The sequence below is a fragment of the Entelurus aequoreus genome, linkage group LG12, assembly GCF_033978785.1.
Source record: "Entelurus aequoreus isolate RoL-2023_Sb linkage group LG12, RoL_Eaeq_v1.1, whole genome shotgun sequence".
NCBI lineage: Eukaryota > Metazoa > Chordata > Actinopteri > Syngnathiformes > Syngnathidae > Entelurus > Entelurus aequoreus.
The window spans coordinates 19,135,123-19,154,930 of record NC_084742.1 but is presented as its reverse complement, the minus strand read 5'-3'; the positions used below and the strand labels follow the sequence as shown (position 1 = coordinate 19,154,930).

At 41.8% G+C, this 19,808-nt stretch overlaps 1 protein-coding gene across 2 annotated transcripts; it reads right to left on the bottom strand.

Moving 5' to 3' along the window:
- Window positions 1–7,691: 7,691 nt before the first annotated feature.
- zfta (zinc finger translocation associated) lies at window positions 7,692–18,740 on the bottom strand. 2 transcript variants are annotated; one of them, XM_062066846.1, is made up of 5 exons: window positions 18,133–18,740; window positions 12,709–13,185; window positions 12,196–12,561; window positions 11,511–11,942; window positions 7,692–10,286 (listed from the first exon to the last, which is right to left on the bottom strand). In XM_062066846.1, the coding sequence occupies exons 1-5, from the start codon at window positions 18,323–18,325 to the stop codon at window positions 9,814–9,816; spliced, it is 1,941 nt and encodes a 646-aa protein (XP_061922830.1). In that variant the 5' UTR covers window positions 18,326–18,740; the 3' UTR covers window positions 7,692–9,813. The 2 variants fall into 2 exon arrangements, with proteins under 2 accessions (XP_061922830.1, XP_061922831.1); XM_062066847.1 differs by having other exon boundaries at window positions 7,692–10,247.
- Between the last annotated feature and the right edge of the window lie 1,068 nt (window positions 18,741–19,808).

The following is a 19,808-nucleotide window of genomic DNA, read 5'->3' as shown; positions in this document are numbered from 1 at the left end:
TACTCTCTTCTGCTTTGAAAAACATAGTTTTCCAGCATGCACTGTTGCCTGGGATGGATAGATGATGCATCCAGGAGAGTTCGTACCGGTGTTTGGGTTGTGGGGAGATTTGATTTTTTTAAAGAATTGGCCAGCATGTAAAAATGCATGAAATGTTGTCACATGTAGACTTGACAACACATTTCAAGTCACATAACAGGGCCAAAGTTATGGTGCATAATAAAGATAACACGTTCGGGATAACAGTGCCTTTATCGGATGTGCACATTGGCCAACCTACTTGGACACAAATTGGAATGTACTGATAGTGAGGAATGAGGATTTTCAGAGCTGTGTTGTGAGTTTAAAAACAACTAAATGATCTAACTCCTTTCAGACTTCATAGAACTGCAACGGAAAATTTAAATTGTTTTGTTACTGTCTTAATCATATATGTTGTGAATTAAGTCATATTTTGGAGATATTTCCAGACATGCATTGGTTTAGCACTGGTTCAGTGCCGTTGTGATGTTAACGAGACTGTGATTGGATACTCACTTGTCATTCCAAAATGAGTATCCATTTATAAGTTTCAATTTAGTAGGATGCAGGAAGTGTTGTGCCGTAGCAAGACAGCAGAGAAGGAGAACAAACCGTTGATTAGGTGGCAGATATATATTTGCAAGGCCATTTTCAAGAAGGATATTTAAAGAGAAACTACATCTTGTGAGACAATTTCGGCCAACCCCGGAAGCTAGCTCAGCTGTTCTGGCGATCAAATGCTCGTCATTTCCACTGGAATAAGCCGACTGGCTTATACGGCGTCGAATAGGTGCTACAAATTGTGAGTTCAAGTTTTTTTTTTTTTTTCACTTTTAATGTTTTTGGCAATTTGACAGTACCACATAAGATATGTTTTAATTGCTGATGCGTTTTAATAGATTTTTAAATGCGCCAGAAAATAACCTGTTATGTACACTGTTGATGTTATTAAATCGATTGTATAATGCCCATTCATTGTCAATGAATAGAAACTTCCAGGAAACCTGGGAATTTTGGGAAAGGGAAAATATGTTTTGCATTCAATATATTGGATGGGTAGTGTGGGTGGATTGTTTAAAGGTCGGAATAGGGTTTAGAAATTGTGCAAAATTTGAGAATGTAGGGCATTGTAAAACTTTGAATATGTCCATTCATTTGAATGAGAATTTCGGGAAACCCAGGAATTTTTGACAATATTGATACTAGCACAATTGTCCTAGATCAGGGGTCGGCAACCCGCGGCTCTAGAGCCGCATACGGCTCTTTAGCGCCGCCCTAGTGGCTCTCTGGAGCTTTTTCAAGAATGTATGATACATGGAAAAAGATGAGGGGAAAAAAATATGTTTTTTGTGTTAATATGGTTTCTGTAGGAGGACAGACATGACACAAACCTCCCTAATTGTTATAAAGCACACTGTTTGTATTAAACATGCTTCACTGATTCGAGTATTTGGCGAGCGCCCTTTTGTCCTAATTTTGGCGGTCCTTGAACTCACCGTAGTTTGTTTACATCATGGGTGTCAAACTCTGGCCCGCGGGCCAAATTTGGATATCAAATTAACACTAGAGCTGGCCCGCCGATTATATTCAGCGGCAGTGCCGCGGTAACACCGTTAATTCTCATACTTGCTAATTCTCATACTTGCCAACCCTCCCGGGAGACTCTGAAATTTCAGTGCCCCTCCCAAAAAACGTCACTTCCGCTTTCCACCCAGTCCAGCGAATGCTGGCCCGGTCACATAAAATGTGCAGCTTCTCCACGCACACACATGTGAATGCAACTCATACTTGGCCAACAGCGATACAGGTTACACTGACAGTGCTCGTATAAATAACTTTAAATACTGTTAGAAATATGCGCCACACTGTGAATCCACACCAAACAAGAATGACAAACACATTTCGGGAGCACATCCGCACCGTAACACAACATAAACACAACAAAACAAATACCCAGAATCCCATGCAGCCCTAACTCTTCCGGGCTGCAATATACACCCCTGCTACCACCAAACCCTGCCCACCTCAACCGACGCACGGAGGGGAAGGGGGGGCGCACCGTCAGTAACCTGTATCGCTGTTGGCCAAGTATGCCTTGCATTTACATGTTTGTGCGTGCTATAGTCGCATATATTTTGTGATCGGGCTGTCACGTTGTTGGAATGGATGAAGAGCAGACGGGACGACAGCTCGTGGAGGATGATAACGCAGTGCCTTTAAACACGCCCCCAAGACTGTGGTCCGGGTGGACTACGAGATATAATGACTAATGAACGACTTTGTTCGATAATGAAAGATGCCTCAGCTCAAAGCCTGAGCCCCAACATTAATTAACTAGCATCCAAGAAAAGATGGCAGGTATGTGGCTTGGGCACATCAGATTAGATCCGTGTGTCGCAAACTGAGCAGTTTAAAGTCCTGAATGGTTGGTTTATTCATTGTTATTTTATTTTCTAATTTATTAGCCTGTGGAAAAAGTTAATGTTGATATTTACCTCAGAAGGCTGCAAATAGAAAAGAGGCATTACATTTTTATTGAAATTGTATTTGATATGCCATTGATATTTTTTAATTATTATTATTATTATTTGAAACTGGATTTTGCATGTCACTATAAAGCAGTGGTTCTCAAACTTTTTTTGTCATCCCCCACTTTGGACAAGGGGGAGTTTTCAAGCCCCACCTGCCCCCATCGCCCCAACAGAACGCTAATGCCGAGCTTAACATTTTCAAATTTATTGAACATCGAGTAACATCAAGTTGTATACATTCAAACTCAATAACATAAAATAACATCAAGTTCAATAATAAATAAAATAACTGTGCAGCTGTGGTATAACTTGCATCAAGTTGAATAATAAATCAAATAACTTGCATCAAGTTCAATAATAAATCAAATAACTTGCATCAAGTTCAATAATAAATAAAACAAAAGTGTTATAACTTGCATCAAGTTCAATAATAAATCAAATAACTTGCATCAAGTTCAATAATAAATAAAACAAAAGTGTTATAACTTGCATCAAGTTCAATAATAAATCAAAAGTGTTATAACTTGCATCAAGTTCAATAATAAATCAAAAAAATTGTTATAACTTGCATCAAGTTCAATAATAAATCAAATAAAAGTGTTATAACTTGCTTCAAGTTCAATAATAAATCAAATAACATGATGCATAATAATAAATAAAATAAAAGTGCCACTTTGCAATCTTTGCAAAAAAAAAAGGAGGAGCTATGCATTCTGGCAAGACAGGGCAAGTGAACAGGGGCGCCGCTAGGGATTTTGGGCCCCATGAAAAGAATCTTTACAGGGCCCCCAACACAGCGGCAACATTTTTTGATGCTATTTTACATACAATTATGCATTTTAATGGTATTCTGAATACAATGGAATTAATTTTGAGTCATTTGCTGCACCACTGATTCTTGAGACTGTAGTAAAATGTATTATATTTTGTATTATATTATTATTATTATTTCAACACACACAGCTGCTCACCTCCTTCCTCATGTGGGGGCACTGGGGCTGATTCAGGGGCAGGGGGACTTGGGGGCTGACAGACAGCTGCTGCTGCTGCTGGTGCACTTGACTCTGTTCAGAATGAGGCATCATTTTGACAGAGGGGAGATCAACTATTATTGAATAAGAACAGCTTGATAAATGTTTGACTGGATTGATTATTTAACTAATATAGCAGTAAAATGTAAAAATCCAGAGTTTTCTTGAGCTAACATGGTGAGAAACGTGTGCTAGCTTATTACCACAGACAGGGACAAAGTTAATATGCATAACTTTCCACCACAACTAACAAACCCACCTTTTTTTGGGAAATATTGGGTTACATATTGTCGACCCTTCAACTCCTTCTCCTCTCTTATTTTATTTTCCTTTCTTTTTTGGCTGCCTGATTTTTGAGGCATACTGCTGTCTCCTCCGCTTTGCCCGCTGTGGCGCTGTCTGTCTGGGACAAATCGTCGGTGCTCTACCTGCAGCTGATCCAGTCGGACTGAAGCATTTTACGTAAATAGAGGGGGGGAAGGGAGGGCCCTGCAGGTGTTGATGCTTCCAAAACAAATAAAGGTATTGTTACCAGGACATGGAAAATAAAACATGTGTGATTATATGTTAGTTAATAACTTAGTGTCATTATTTTTTCTGTATTATAATTTCATCATTAGGGGCCTCTCTGGGCCCCCCTCCATCATGGGCCCCTAGAATCTGTCTCCTTTACCCCCCCTTTTCGGCGCCCCTGCAAGTGAACATGAGTTTTACAGTACTCCAGCATTAGTGGCTGCAATGAGCCTGTTTTGCATTGCACAGCTTTTCAAATCGGGGTTGCAGGCTTGACACTGCCACTGTTAAAACCTCATTGAGTTCGGGGCTGAGCTGGCTTGACGCGAGTGCTTCCCGGTGAATGACACAGTGTGTCCAATGCGCATTTGGCGCAACCCTCTTTATTAGAGCCTGCAGCCCGTTTCTTTACCCTGCCATGGTCTGTGCGCCATCAGAGCAAAAGCCCACACAGTTTTCCCATTTAAGGTTGTGTTCTTTGAGGAAACTGTCCATTATCTCGAACAGCTCATCAGCAGTGGCTCTATTTTTTATGTATTTGCAAAACAGCAAATCCTCGCACAGTGACTCGCCATTCACAGAGCTTCCGCTTAGCCCCGCCCCCCTTAGTTACTGTTGCTATGTCTGTCAAACTTGCGCTGCTACCTAGAAATTTAAAGTCTACAGGAAAAATAAGTAATTTACATTTATTTATATAGCGGATTCCACAGACAGAATCACAAAGTGATTTACAGTGTGTATAGAAAATGAAAGCATAGTAAAAAAAAAAATCTTAAGAATATAATTTAAAAAAAAAAAAAAAGTAAAGTGAAATTTCCTCCCGTTCCTCGCGCCCCACCTGTCATGTCTCTATTCCCCACCAGTGGGGCGCGCCCCACACTTTGAGAAACGCTGCACTAAGGAGAGTACTTGGCGAGAGCGTTTTGTCCTACTGATTTCGGCGGTTCATGAACGCACCGTAGTTGTGTGGCCTGTGACGTAGCAGTTTGTTTACATCGGGGGTGACCATTAGATCGACCGCGAGCTACCAATCGATTGGTGAGCGTGTGTCATTCGATCGCAAGGAATTGTTAATAGAAAAGTGGACCTAAACATTACTGATTATCAATTTTCACTACGACGCTACTTGGTTGACATCGAGGATCTTGTGCGAAGAACAAAACGACCGTTCGGAACGTGAGAAACACTTTATTTCAACAAACTCACTCTCCATACCGGCTGTCAAAACTGTAAAGACCGACCGCACAGTTCCTGTTTACACAATAAAAGTGCTGCTCTATCCTGCCTGCGCTAACAAAATAAAAGTCTCAAACTATCGCATACAAGCTAGCAGCTAAGGAGCTCCTTAGCTGCTAGTTAACTCCAACGTGTCTTATAAACGGTATAAAAATGAGTATGGAAGATGGACAAATAAAAAGCTAAAAACAGCTTCTTTCATGTGGTGTTGGAAAGAGAGGAGGACTTTTTACAACCCACAATGTAAATTCAAAGTTGTGGAGTTTCTCAGCAACTACTGCGAATCCTGTCTGATTCCAAGTAACGCAAGTCATCAGTATAAGGTAATACACCAACAAGTGTGTGTGTGTGTGTGTGTGTGTGTACACAGTAGGCCAAACGTTTGGACACACCTTCTCATTTCAATGTGTTTTCTTTATTTTCATGACTATTTACATTGTAGATTGTCACTGAAGGCATCAAAACTATGACACCTGTGAAGTGAAAACCATTTCAGGTGTCTACCTCTTGAAGCTCATCAAGAGAATGCCAAGAGTGTGCAAAACAGTAATCAGAGCAAGGGGTGGCTATTTTGAAGAAACAAACAACAATGTAAATAGTCATGAAAATAAAGAAAACCCATTGAATGAGAATGTGTGTCCAAACTTTTTGCCTGTACTATATATATATATATATCTTTCAACATGGCGTGGTGTAAGTTGTAAGTAAGGTGGCTGTTGCAAACAAAACAAATACCTGTGCAGCAGATATTGTCAAACATTAACAACATTAAATCCAAATACCACACCCACCTCACAAATAAGAGTCTAATATCACTAATATAGACACTTATAAGATGGTTTGAATATTTTGCGGCTCCTAACAGATTTTTATTTTGTATTTTTGGTCCAATGTGGCTCTTTGAACATTTTGGGTTGCCGACCTCTGACCTAGATGATATGAATGGGTTGGTTTTGGAATTTTTAGGATCGGTTAAAAAATGTTGACATAGTTTGAATTGAAAATGGGTATTTTGGAATACCTGGATTTTCGGGAAAACCAGGAATTTATACCAAAAAAAAGACCAATGTTTTTGAAGGTGGAATGGTCAAAAACGGTTGAAAAATGTGGACTGTGAAAACTTTCCAGGAAGAGGTGAAAATAGGGCTTTGGATAACCGGGAATTCTGGGAAAACCTGGAATTTTTTTAACTTGGAAAATGATATTTTGATTTTCCAAGGTGATCAGAGTGTGAGGATGACGGAACAGTTCGAATCGGGTGAAAAATGTGGGTTGAGCATGTTTGAAAATTGGCCCATTTATTTTCAATGGGCAAAATGTCCCGAAAAGCCGGGAATTCTGGGTAATCCGGGATATTTTTTAAACATTTTCACAGAGCTCAGGATTCCCGATCGAGCCGAACGTTTTGATACTTGAACGTTTGCGATCGGATGAAAACTGTGGACTGTAGAGTGCGCCACACTTTTGCGGTGGAATAATAATAAACAGATATGTGTGAATGCCCTAGCATTCACACAATGATACATCATTTACATGATAATACTCTGACTTGTTAAGTAGTTAATCGTAAAAAAGGAAACTAATTTGGTGTATTAAACTTGGCGCTGTCAAGAACACTGAAAAACAAAACATTGAAGGTAACAAATAATGGGGTAGAGGGGCCCACACCGATATTCTTTCAGGGAGCCCAGAATTCCTCGCAACGGCCCTGACTGGGGTGTCCAAATGTTTTCCATCAAAGGCTGCATACTAAAGCCATCCAACCATTTTCTACCGCTTGTCCCTCTCGGGGGCGTGGGTTCGCTGGAGCCTATCCCAGCTGCACTCTGGCGTAAGGCGGGGTACACCCTGGACAAGTCGCCACCTCATCGCAGGGCCAACACAGATAGACAGACAACATTCACACTCACATTCACACACTAGGAACAATTTAAAGTTGCCAATCAACCTATCCCCAGGTGCATGTCTTTGGAGGTGGGAGGAAGAAGGAGGGAACCCACACTTAATTTTTAATAGTTTAAAAATAGTTAAAAACAGTATATAGTTAAATACAAAGCTTTGTAGTATGAATTATTAGTATCAACCTTGCAACTTTTCCACTTTACATTGGGCTTCTCGCTTTGTTTTCTCTATTTTGTTAGGAGTTATGTCGTTTTGTGAGTTTATTGCAGCCCCAGCGTGATGGAAGTCAACACGCAATGCATTCTGGGACAGCTATCCAAAGGAAACATTTAAAAAAAAGACAACCGGCACCCATTGACGGTTGTCGGTGCCAGGAAGACAATTACAGCAAGCTTGACGACACAGTCACGTTTTTATGTTCAAAGGAATGTTTCAAAAGTCAAGTCTCCAGGTGCTGAGTATAATACGTATTTATTGAAAGGCGAGAAGTGAGATGACCCTCTCCCATGGAGGCCACGTACAGATGACAGGCAAGTTGACGTCACAAAAACACGAAGATGCAACAAGTCAACAATTTGTTTGAAATCATTTAAGTGCTGTGTTAAAACTCTTGGGAGTGAAGCAATGCATGTTGTTTAATTGAAGTGTATCAATGGAGTTGGAAAGAGGACTTGTGTGAATCACAATATTTGCTGGTCACTTCTTGTTACACTCAATTTAGCATTCCTCTCTCAATCATTTACATAGAACAAAATTCAGTGCCACTTAACGCAAGTCACACTCTGGGACCGACAAAATCAAATAAATTACTACTTCATTTCAAATATCAACTAATAAATTGTAACAATTCACTTGAATGTTTGTAGTTTGGCGACTTCCAATCGGTAAGCTATTACCGATCTATTATTTTTCCTCTGGCATAGTACTAAAATATTTCCAAACTGGCTCAAATACAGGAGGTCCTCGGTTCACAAGCGAGTCCCGTTGATACGACACGTTGCAAATCGATTATGTTGACGTCAGATGAAGTCACTATCACAACACAAAACATAAGAAGGAAATATAATATACAGTAATTAAAATATTAAATATGAGGATTAAATGAAACTGTAATAATAATAAAAAATATCACTGGATTTCTTTAGGGGCAAATTCTTCTCACGTTGAAGGATACTATCTTTATCCTTGATGATGGTTACGGCGGCTTGACCAGCCATGTGGCCCCTGCTGGCGTTTCTCCCCTTTTAATGCATTTTTGCGATATTTGATTTCACTTAAATGGTGTTGGTGGTTTTCCTTTTCTCCAGCGGGAGAATCTGCCGTACGCTGAAGTGAGAGCCATAAAGAAGGGCGAAAGGTTGGCGAGGGAGAACAGCTATATGCACAATTCCTCCACCTTAAGAATGAAACGACTCCTCAAACCAAAACTGCTTGTGTCTAAACCATGTTTTTAAAGTAATTCATGAGAGTGTGTTGCCGCTACAAAACGTCGCAAACCAAGGACCACCTGTAATGTCATTTTTGTTCCGTATTCCTGCTTCCTAAAACCACTTTGGGAACAATGACAGAATCCCTGAGATATTTTCCGGGTCAGGAAGTGAGTTTTCTTTCTAATTTCTTTGTCTACTTGAGTTGCATTCGTTCATTTGAAAATTGGGTGTCAAGAGTTTGTTGCACTTGCATGTGTGGTCTTACAAAAGTAAAAGAAATGGTAATATTTCTTACGTTTACACCACGTTTTGTGCAGCTTTAGGCCAAGATGGTTGGATGATGGAGGCCAGCGGAGAGAACTCTAGTATTACAAGTGTTGATGTAAACAATGTATTAAATAGATGCAAAGTCCTGCTGGAATTCATTGTCTTAAGCAACACTAGTTCACGCAGTTCATTCAGGCGGCCGCACAGAAGGGATGGTCCATACATTTGTGGGTAAAAAGTGCTGATTCTCATACATTTTTTTCTTCCGACGTCCTGAGAGTTGAAGATCAAAAACAAATACCTCAGATCGCTTCCTTGGGAGGATTCCACGACAGGTAGGTGGTCAATACTACAACTACACTTTTTCCATTAAAAAAAAAAAGTCCACAGCCTGGGTCACTTTAGATGATGCTGCAAGATTGGTGAGGCTAGCAGCATGCGGACTAAATCCAGTCTGACCGAGCTGACGTCTTAGTGTGCGTTCACACTCGTCATTTTTGGTCCGGTTTAAATAAATAAGTACTTAAACAGGATGTTGCCCGTTACAGTTTGGCAATGTTGTCAGAAATGCCATCTCCAAGTCCAATCGAGGCGTGACTTTTTTTTGCATATGTTTAACAGAGACCATTATTTGATCTGCTGACAACAATCAATGCCAAACCATAGCACACTAAAGTAACCACCATTGGACCTTTTTTTTTTTTTTTTTACATTTTCGTTCCGGACCAGAGCACTAGACTACAAGTGTGAACGCACCTTAACAAAGCAGAGCTCAACTGACTGTATTCTGCGGCCTTCAGCATCTTGATGTCAAAATGACTCTTTGTTGCAATGTGTGCATGCACTAGAGTCTGTCATAATGTGACCAGTTAGAAGTCTTTTCTATGTGTCAACATGGGTTGGGGAGGTGCCTATGTCGGCGCGCGCGTGGTCTTGGGACAAGAAACAGTCATCCGAGTGGATGAAGTGCATGGAGTTCTGGTCATAGGTCAGCATGGCGTGCTGCTTGTCCTCTGCACTGTAACAGAGGGAGTGGGCGTGCACCTGCTGGATGTGCCTCTTGATGGTGCTTACCTTCAGCGTAGCCAACGTGGCTCCACACACCATGCAGATGAGCCCGTGTCTCTGGCAGTCGTAGTCCATCAGGAAGTCTGAGCGCCAGCGCGCCTGATAGTTCCGCCGCTGGTCCTTCCCTGGGTAGTGGCTGTGACGGGAGGTCGTGGCTTTGTCCTTTGCTGCGCTCTCATCATCATCATCCTCCGTCGTCGCTTGGCTGCATACTTTCATGTCAGGGGAGTCGTCCTCATTCGGGCCTCCTGTGGTATTTAGGACAGCAGCTTCACTTGAGCTAATTTCTGCAGATTGAGGAGGTAAAATAGTGGTAGAGAGGGTGCTTTTGTGGTTATACAATCTTGCCAAAAAACATGAACAGGAAGCATAAGCTAATCTTTGTACTAAACACAAGTCCTTCCTGTCACTCAAGACCTTCAGTTTATCAGTATGTGGAATTAAATTATGGAATGGATTAAGCAAAGAAATCAAACAATGTACTAATATGATCCACTTCAAGAAACTCTTCAAATTTAAAGTGTTTACAAAGTACAAAGAAGAAGAACCATGATAAACATTCTGAATTGATTTAATCCATCCATTAATTTTCTAGATAATCTTACTCATCTCACCATATGAAACATAACTTACTTCACTAATTATTATTTATGTATTTTTATTGTTATTACCTATGGAGTATATTGTGAATACATTGAGAACAGGAAGTGAAAAAAAGTTTTAGCAACTGCTATGTAAAGGAAAAGGGGTAGGATTACATAAGCTCCGCTTCTTCCTACTCCTTTTCGAACATGTTGAATAGAGAAACTGGAAATTGTGATGTACCATGTTGTATGCATGCATGTTCCAAATAAACTCAAACTCAAGTCATTTATGTTGCCATCATCCAGAGGATGTGAATACTTATGTACATGTGATTTCTTAGTTTTATTTTTAATACATTTTAAAAAATCCCCCAAAACATTTTTTTCACATTGTCATTATGGGGTGTTGTGTGTGTAGAATTTTAAGGACAAAAAATAATTTGGAATAAGGCTGTAACATAACAAAATGTGGACAAAGTGAAGCGCCGTGAATACTTTCCGGATGCACTGTATCATCTCTGTCATTCGTGATGTTTGCGGCGTTCTATGTGTTGAATGTTGATTTCTCCACTGAGCGTTTTACAAAGTTTAACTTCACCTAAATGTCCTTTTTTACGCGGTGCCTTGCTTGGGAGATCTACAAAGTGCGAAGAACGATGTTTTCCCTTGTCGGTGTATCTATAGCGGCAGAAGATTACATCTCATACAAGGCACACTGCATTCATGCACCTATTCCAGGAACTGTATTTTTCCACCGAGCACGCTGTAACTAGTTCTCGAGCTAATCTGTTTAAGAGCCAAAGTTTTGTTTTGGAATAGTTTATGGCAGCATGGAATGTTGTAAACCGACGACACCTGAACTTTTAAAGCTTTTACTGTGAAATACTCCAAAATGAAAGGCTGTGAAGGAGTGAGTGACGCCCTCACCGTCTTGTGCTGTGGTGTGGTCAGTAGAATAATCTTTGGTCCAGGCTGCCGCCATTGCTTCTCTTTCTTGTCGACTTAGGCCGGTGGTTTCGGGATGACATTCCTGGATGTGCTGTCTGAAGCTGCTGACCTTGGTCTCATTCAGAACCTGAGAGCACACCATGCAGTAGGTCCCGCGGCCCTGGGGCCCGTACGCTATTAGGTAGTCAAGGCGGAGCCGCCAGGGGTTGCCCCCGCGCAGACGACGCCTCCTGGGCTGGTGCAGGGGCTGCAGTCCCGCCGGAGTTTCCACCCCGCCATCTTCGCGGATGAGACAAGCATCTTGAGACAGTGAGCCGTCCACTTCCTGGCTCAAGTCAGAGTTGGTGTGATTGGACTCAAAGTTGTCGTCTTTGGTGTTTGCCTCAGATTTTATTGAGAGTTCACGCTCATCTGTTACAAAGAAAGGGAATAAACAAATTCTAAATAGTCAACAACTACAGTGTGACAAAGCATTACAGTACTTGTTCTGGGTTGATTAATGGCTCTGCGGAGTTCTTAGTTGGCCTATGGAATGTTAAGGCTGCACAGCTCAATCTGTTACCATAGCAACACTGGGCCACATAAACTTGGATGGATTTGTGCTGATGACATCAGCCTGTCAGCACAAAGAAACAAATATTTCAAATTGTAGAGGTTTTCTCACTGTGAGTCTGAGCCCAGGCCTGCAAGATGCAGTGCTTCTCCTCCGAGCTGTAGACCAGCGAGTCGGGGTGGGTGTCCAACACGTGACTCTTGATGATGTCCAGGTGAAGCGAGGGCAGCTGGGCTCCGCACACCATGCACAGCAGTCTACCGGGCTCTGCCTCATACTCCATCAGGAACTCTTGCCGGAACCAGGAGTGCAGCGAGGCGTTCAGGTACAGTTCCAGGGTGCGCGTGGAAGGCCCGGCTACGTCCTGCTCAATTTTCACCGCCGCGTTCTGAGTTTCTGCTGCCTCAAATTGAGGAGAGGGGCTGAGAGCGAGTTGCTGCTGCTGCTGCTGCTCAGAAGCTAGAGCATGTGCAGCCTCTGCAAAAAAACAGTAAGATGTGTAATTATTAGGCCTTTGCTGTGATACCACTAGTGGGCAGTACAGATTAATGTGGAAGCAAACAAAACATTCAAATTTCAGGTTTAACATGTAGAAATAGTCCTAGTGCGTAAAGTGTTACACACCCGCAGCATGATGGCTCGAGTCAAGCGAGTCGTCATCTCTCTGAGGCGAGGGTCCGTATGAGTTCTGACTTCCCCCGAGGTTCAGGTGGCTCTCCCACCCTGAGCGGATCACCTCTTTGTCGGCGGTGCTCCACAGCAGCGAGTCCGGGTGCTTCTGCCTGATGTGCCTCTTGATGGTGCTGAGCTTCAGGGTGGCCAGCGAGCTGCCGCACACCATGCAGATCATCCCGTGCCGCTCGGGGTCAAAGTCCATCAGGTACTCACTGCGCCAGTACTCGTGGTAGTAGCGGCGGTGGTCGCGGCCCGGGATGCGACTCATACCTGGCCTTGAGGCGCGCCGCACCCTGGCTTTGCGCCTTGAAGGCCGGGGGTTCGGGGAGAGGAGGAGCGGCTGGTTGGGATCTTCAGTGATGCTCCAGTAGCTGGTGCCTGCCTCTGACTCTTCGTCAGCGTGACCATTAGCAAAAGTGTCTTCCTCTGAGAGAGCCAAACAACAACACAGATCCACTTTTAATGTCCATCACCCATCCAAATCAGGTTTAAGATACAGTGTCAGAAATAGAGGTCCATTTCTGTTTGTCAAGGTCCATTCATAAAACACAGGAGGACTAATTATTGGACTGCAATTTGTACCTTTTTAGGGGCAAAAAACTGCACCCCTAATGCTGCATATAAGTGCTTTCCCATAGAAATGTACACCTAATAGTCAAGTCTATTTTATAACCCAATGTCTTGTCTTCTTGTCACTTAATGCTAAGCTAACTGGCCAGTTAGCTTGTGATTGATAAATTGGAGAGGAACCATTCATCTGAACCCTCCATTTTCTACCGCTTGTCCCTTTTGGGGTCGCGGGGGGTGCTGGACCCTATCTCAGCTGCATTCGGGCGGAAGGCGGGGTACACCCTGGACAAGTCGCCACCTCATCACAGGGCCAACCAACACAGATAGACAGACAACATTCACACTTACATTCACACACTAGGACCAATTTAGTGTTGCCAAAAAACCTATCCCCAGGTGGGAGGAAGCTGGAGTACCCGGAGTGAACCCATGCAGTCACGGGGAGAACATGCAAACTCCACACAGAAAGACCCCGAGTCCGGGACCTTCGTGTTGTGAGACACATGCACTAACCCCTGTTTGACCGTGCTGCCCACATTTGAACCAATACGACACAAATTCCCGGTATCTGGGACTCGATACTGGTACTCAACAGTCCCAATTTTCTGTATTTTGTGTGTGATCGTGTGCGGTTCATTAGTTTAATAATGAAACCAATTTTCTTTATTTAACATTTAACACTGAATTAATGCCGTACAGTTGAGTCATTTGCATGTATGCATTAATTTTAGTTTGTCCGAGCTATGTTGTCGTAGTCTGTTTTGCTACTACTTTTAACGTGCCAGTCTTGTCTTTTGTTGAACCTTCCTAAGTGTTTGCCGGTAACATTAATATTGCACGTATTACATACCAGTTGTACACCTTAAACACTAATAATCTCACCAAGTGTATATTTCAAATTTCTCTTCAAAATATCTAAACAAACTTAATACAAGTCACAATCCCCTGAAAAGTATTTCTTCTGTGAGAAATAAGAACTTGTTTTTAGGTATTAATCTTCTGAGGAAAAAAATACTACGTTTGAGCACCTTAACTTTGTTATAAGACACAAAACCTAACAATACTAGTCAGTATTGCGAATAATTATTTTTAATTGCTAATTTTGAGATCACTCTTAAGTTTTTAAAGTTTAAATATAATGGTATACTTTCAAGAAATCTTACCAAAAACAATTTGGATTTGTTCCATTGGCAGATTCTTAACTTGTATTATTTTTTTTAACTAGTATTTTTTTTTTAAACTTGTATTAATTGTTTACTCTTTTTAAGAGGGGCATTTGACACAGATAGACAGACAACATTCACACTCATATTCACACACTAGGGCCAATTCAGTGTTGCCAATCAACCTATTCCCAGGCGCATGTCTTTGGAGGTGGGAGGAAGGGAACCCAGGAGGGAACCCAGCGATGATTTGATTTGATTTTTATTAAGGATCCCCATTCGCTGGTTGCCTCAACAACCCACTAGTCTTCCTGGGGTCCACAATTCAATACAATTACAAGTAAAAGCATATAATTATATGATGAGTTAGCGACTTGTCCAGGGTGTACCCCGCCTTCCGCCCGAATGCAGCTGAGATAGGCTCCAGCACCCCCCGCGACCCCGAAAGGGACAAGCGGTAGAAAATGGAAGGATGGCATTTGTTCCAGTGTAATTTTGATGACCAAATTCGGAAGTATTGAAATTGCCATGTAAAATTGCTAATGCAAATCAGCAGCATATATGTGGAAGTAAATTAGCATCGACCAAGCGGATTTTGAAAAGTGAACGTTTTATATTAGGAATGCTTGATTTGTTGGCATGAAAAAAAAAACATTACCTCGAGGCAATCTGCTACGAATATGCTGGTTTGCCCGACAAGTGCTTGAGCCGATCCCATGATGTCACGTGTAACAAAGTAAATGTGGTACTGTTTGACTTTACATGAATTGGTACCCTATAGTACTGACGGAATTTGGTCGGTACCTATAAAAGTACCAAATTCGGTACCCACCCCTACTTGTGACATCTAAGGGCGTGAACCTGACAGATAACTATAACCTCATACCTTAACCCAAAAATGTAAAAATAAAAATATAACTGTGGAAATAATGAAATATTTAAATGCATGTTTAAAAAATCAACTAGACATCATTCCTCACCGGTTGTCCTTTCTAGATCTTTTATAATCAATAATATCATTTGTAATTCATATAATCTTATGCCACACCCAGAGACTCTCCATGACACTCTGATTCTCTACCTGTATTACAGTTCTTCCAATTGTTAAAATTGTAGTTTAAATAGTAATAACAGGCTAATACATATTTCACTAATCATCACTTTATGACCTTAACTGAGCTTTTCAGTCTCTCCAATTGCATTGCTTGAAAAGTCTCACTACTCTGTGTAATATCGTCTTCATAAGACCTTTTAAACATCATATCTAATATAATGTCATATATGTTGACATATGGCCGTGTAGGATTAGGTGTTGTGTAATTGTTACACATGCTAAGATTACTCTTTTAAAAAACAAACAGCAAGTCTTGCTGCTGTTTCAAACTTTTTGTGGTGGTGTAATTTTACTGATTTTTAAAGTGACCGTGCCAAGATTAAACTTCACTCAAAAGACATGGTTTCTAAATATGGATGAAAACTAACGGCTATACGTTATAAACAAGTCATATCTATGGACATTGTTTTATAGATCCCCTGTAGTGTCTCGAGTCAGAGCCGCAGACTGAAAACACGAGAGTCAATGATTTCAAAATCAAACATTTTACTCCTCCTCTGTATATAATTTTTGAGTGAGACAAATGCGTCCGTCTCCAATATCGGAGGACACACATCTGCCTGGTTCTTACACCTATGGAGACACCCATCCATCTATTCATTTGCTATAACACTTATTCTCATTCTGGTCACTGATGAGATTAAGCCTATCCCAGTTGATTGAGGATGAAAGGCAGTACCGACCCTGGAGTGTTTACACATGGTCGAAATTCTTGGTACACTTACGCCAAAGAAAGAAAAACCCACAAGAATCACTAAAATGTTTGGAAAGTCACAAATGGATAAAACAGAAGAAGTTTACTAAAAATAACAAAATAAATCAGGCATTGCTTTGAAATTGTGGACTGAGTGAACTTTTTCAAAAAACAAATGACAATTGCTTGGCACCCTTTTGCTCTAAATATTTTTCCCAATCAATTACTGTACTCAAGCGCTTCCTGTATTTCTCAATAATCTAACTATCTCCTGCAACCGTTGTCAGGTTTCGTGGATGCCTTCTGCAGACTGTACATTGCAGCTATTTCCACAATGTCCAATTAGATTTAAAACAGGTCAATTCAGAATATTTCAACATTTGGCTCTTGGTCTTTTTTGGGTGTTCTTGGCTCTGTGATTGGCTCATTGTCCTGTTGAAGGACACATGATCTGCGACAAAGAAACCGTTTTCTGCAACACATTTTGCTCCAGAATGCTTTGGTAGTCTTGAGATGTCGCAACATCCTGTGTCGGAAGCACATAACCTCTATGTTACACGGGATGTTCTTAAGTCTGTATGCTTCATCTCTGTGTCTGCAAACATACAACCGATGTGATCTGCCAATAAGCTTCAGGCTTCAGTATATTTTTTTAATTATTACTAGTTGTGATACTTTCTTTGTTTCACAGAATGGTACCAACAATTGTATTCACGTCTGTATTGAACAACAATTCACACTCATGCACTGTTTAGATTGTCCAATTAGCCTAACATGCATGCAAGGTAGTACCATGAGATAACCCTTGCAAGAACATGCAAACTAAACAAATTAAAATTCTGATCTCCTGACTGAAAAAGCAGACCTGTTAACCACTACAACCCTAGTTATACTATAGGGCAGGGGTCCCCAACCTTTTTTGCAACATGGACCGGTTTAATGTAGGCATTATTTTCACGGACCGGCTTTCCACTTGTGCCAGAGAAATACAGCAAAAATAAGTGCATGAAAAATACAACTCACTATAACGCTTGTTTCTTTGCAATGAGATCCCCAGCAGGTTGATAGTAAACTGCAGTAGGAAAACAGCCTTCGGCTACAATTTGTCACATTTCTATTTTTATATGTACATTAATGTGCATCGTATCATGTCACAACGTTATAACAAATATAACAAATGGCAACTTCCTATGAGGAGTTTTATTGTACATCTATAAACAAGCTTATTGGTGTGTCTAGTGGGACAGGCGTAAGTTAGTTGGAGAAAATGCAGTCAGTTATAAATTATTTAATGTTTCTGTGCGGCCCGGTAGCAAATGCGTCACAGACCGGTACCGGTCCCCGGACCGGAGGTTGGGGACCACTGCTACAGAGGATCGGAGGGTGCTAGAACAAATAAACATTTTCACCAAAAAAAAACGGATTGTGGCCCAATGTGATTTTTTTGGGGGCCCTGAATTCCCGGCGGCGCCCCCTATATCACGTTGCTGCTGAAAGAAACTTGTACGCACTGTCAACTTTGCGTGGCAATCTGTAAACATTGAGTTGATATTAAGAAGCTCATAATGTCATTGCCATGTTTAATTCCTTACATATGTTCTATGAAGTCTTTGAAGTCTTTAATAATGGTTTATCGTTAGGAGTGATAGTTCCACCATCCTCCGCTAGAGGGCGCCCGTGTACGTGCCATGGCGCCGTTGAGCCTTTGTTTACAGGAGCCACACAGAGGGGCCAAGCCGATCTAGCGTATTGTCCCCGACGACAATCCGACGACAATGGCCGTCCATTTGACAGTACCACGCAACAACAGAAAGTGTGAAATGTACCATTACCTCCCAAGTCACTGTGTACGTGGGTCGTTTCTTCCTCCTCCCCGCTGATTATTATTAATGAGAGCAGCTTAGCCTGTTCACCACGGCGGAGGTCCACGGGCTCGCTGTCCCCGGGCGCCGTGTCTTCCATCACCGGCCCGGCCGCGGTTTGACGCCTGGGCCGCTCGCCGTCCTCCTCGTCGGAGTGGGACATGTCACTCGCACACGGACGTGTTGGCGACACGCATCTGGCATCGCACAGCAGCACTAACGATGTGTGTGTAGTACGACGTGCGTGTAGGGCATCCAAGTTAACTTTTCACCAATTCACACCAACAACATGGATCCCGAAAAACACACACGAGCCGTTAAAAAACGTCCAGTTTCGTGTCCAAAAAAAACCCCCCGCCTGGGCCTCCAGTCATGTATTTTAAGGCTCTTGCTTGTCTTCGGGGTGGGGAGCCGGACTAGGGGCCCCTGGGGCTCCTTAAGGGGCTCCTGGGTAAATTTAAAGAGACAGTAGCGTCGCTGACGAGAAGCCCACGCCGCCCAGTGGGGCAGCAGGCAGCTAATGCAGATTAATCCGTTGGTTCCAGTAATGCTCTTGTCACAAGAACCACGACATTTGGTTCTGTTCAAATGCAAGCATCCATGCTATGTGTTAGCATCGTTGCATGGCGTTTGTTTTAGTACTGTGTACTAAACATGTTGTGACTTCAAAGACCATCTCTGCTCCTTCAACAATATGACTTCTTATATGTGATAAAGTAAGTCAGTGTTTTTCCAAAAATTTCTGAGCCAAGGCACATTTTATTCATAGAAAAAATCCGGAGGCACACCACCAGCAGAAAACATTAAAGAATTAAACTCAGCAGCCGTTATTGACAGTAAAAAGTCGTTCTCACAGTCGTTGGATATGAATTTAAACCATAACCAAGCATGCATCACTATAGCTCTTGTCTCAAAGTAGGTGTACTGTCACCACCTGTCACTTCAAGCCGTGACTTATTTTGAGTTTTTTGGTGTTTTCCTGTGTGTAGTGTTTTAATTCTTGTCTTGCGCTCCTATTTTGTTGTTAATTGTCATGTCATGTACAGATGTACTTTGTGGATGCCGTCTGCTCCACACGCTGTAAGTCTTTGCTGTCGTCCAGCATTCTGTTTTTGTTTACTTTGCAGCCAGTTCAGTTTTAGTTTCTTTCTGCATAGCCATCCCTAAGCTTCAATGCCTTTTCTTAGCGTCACTCGTCTTTTGTTAATTTTTGGTTTAAGCGATAGATACCTTTTTACCTGCACGCTGCCTCTCGCTGTCCTCTGCATATTGTGATCTCGACAAACAATGTTCCCGACATCTACGAAGCAATTAGCTACCTGCTGCCACCTACTGATATTGAAGAGTATTACATGGTTACTCTGCTGCACTCTAGACAGCACAGACACTCAACAACGGCACATTTGCGGATTATAATTACTGGTTTGCCAAAAATATTTTCCACCTAATTAGGTAATATTACATAATCTCCCACGGCACACCAGACAATATCTCACGGTACACCAGTGTGCCGCGGCACAGTGGTTGAAAAACACTGAAGTAAGAAACATAGTACAATCTGCACTGCAGTAGCCAATGGGATAGGAGCCCTATATTTGTAAAATATGTTTAGGAGCCTAAAGTTTTGGAGCAACAGTAGCCTGTTT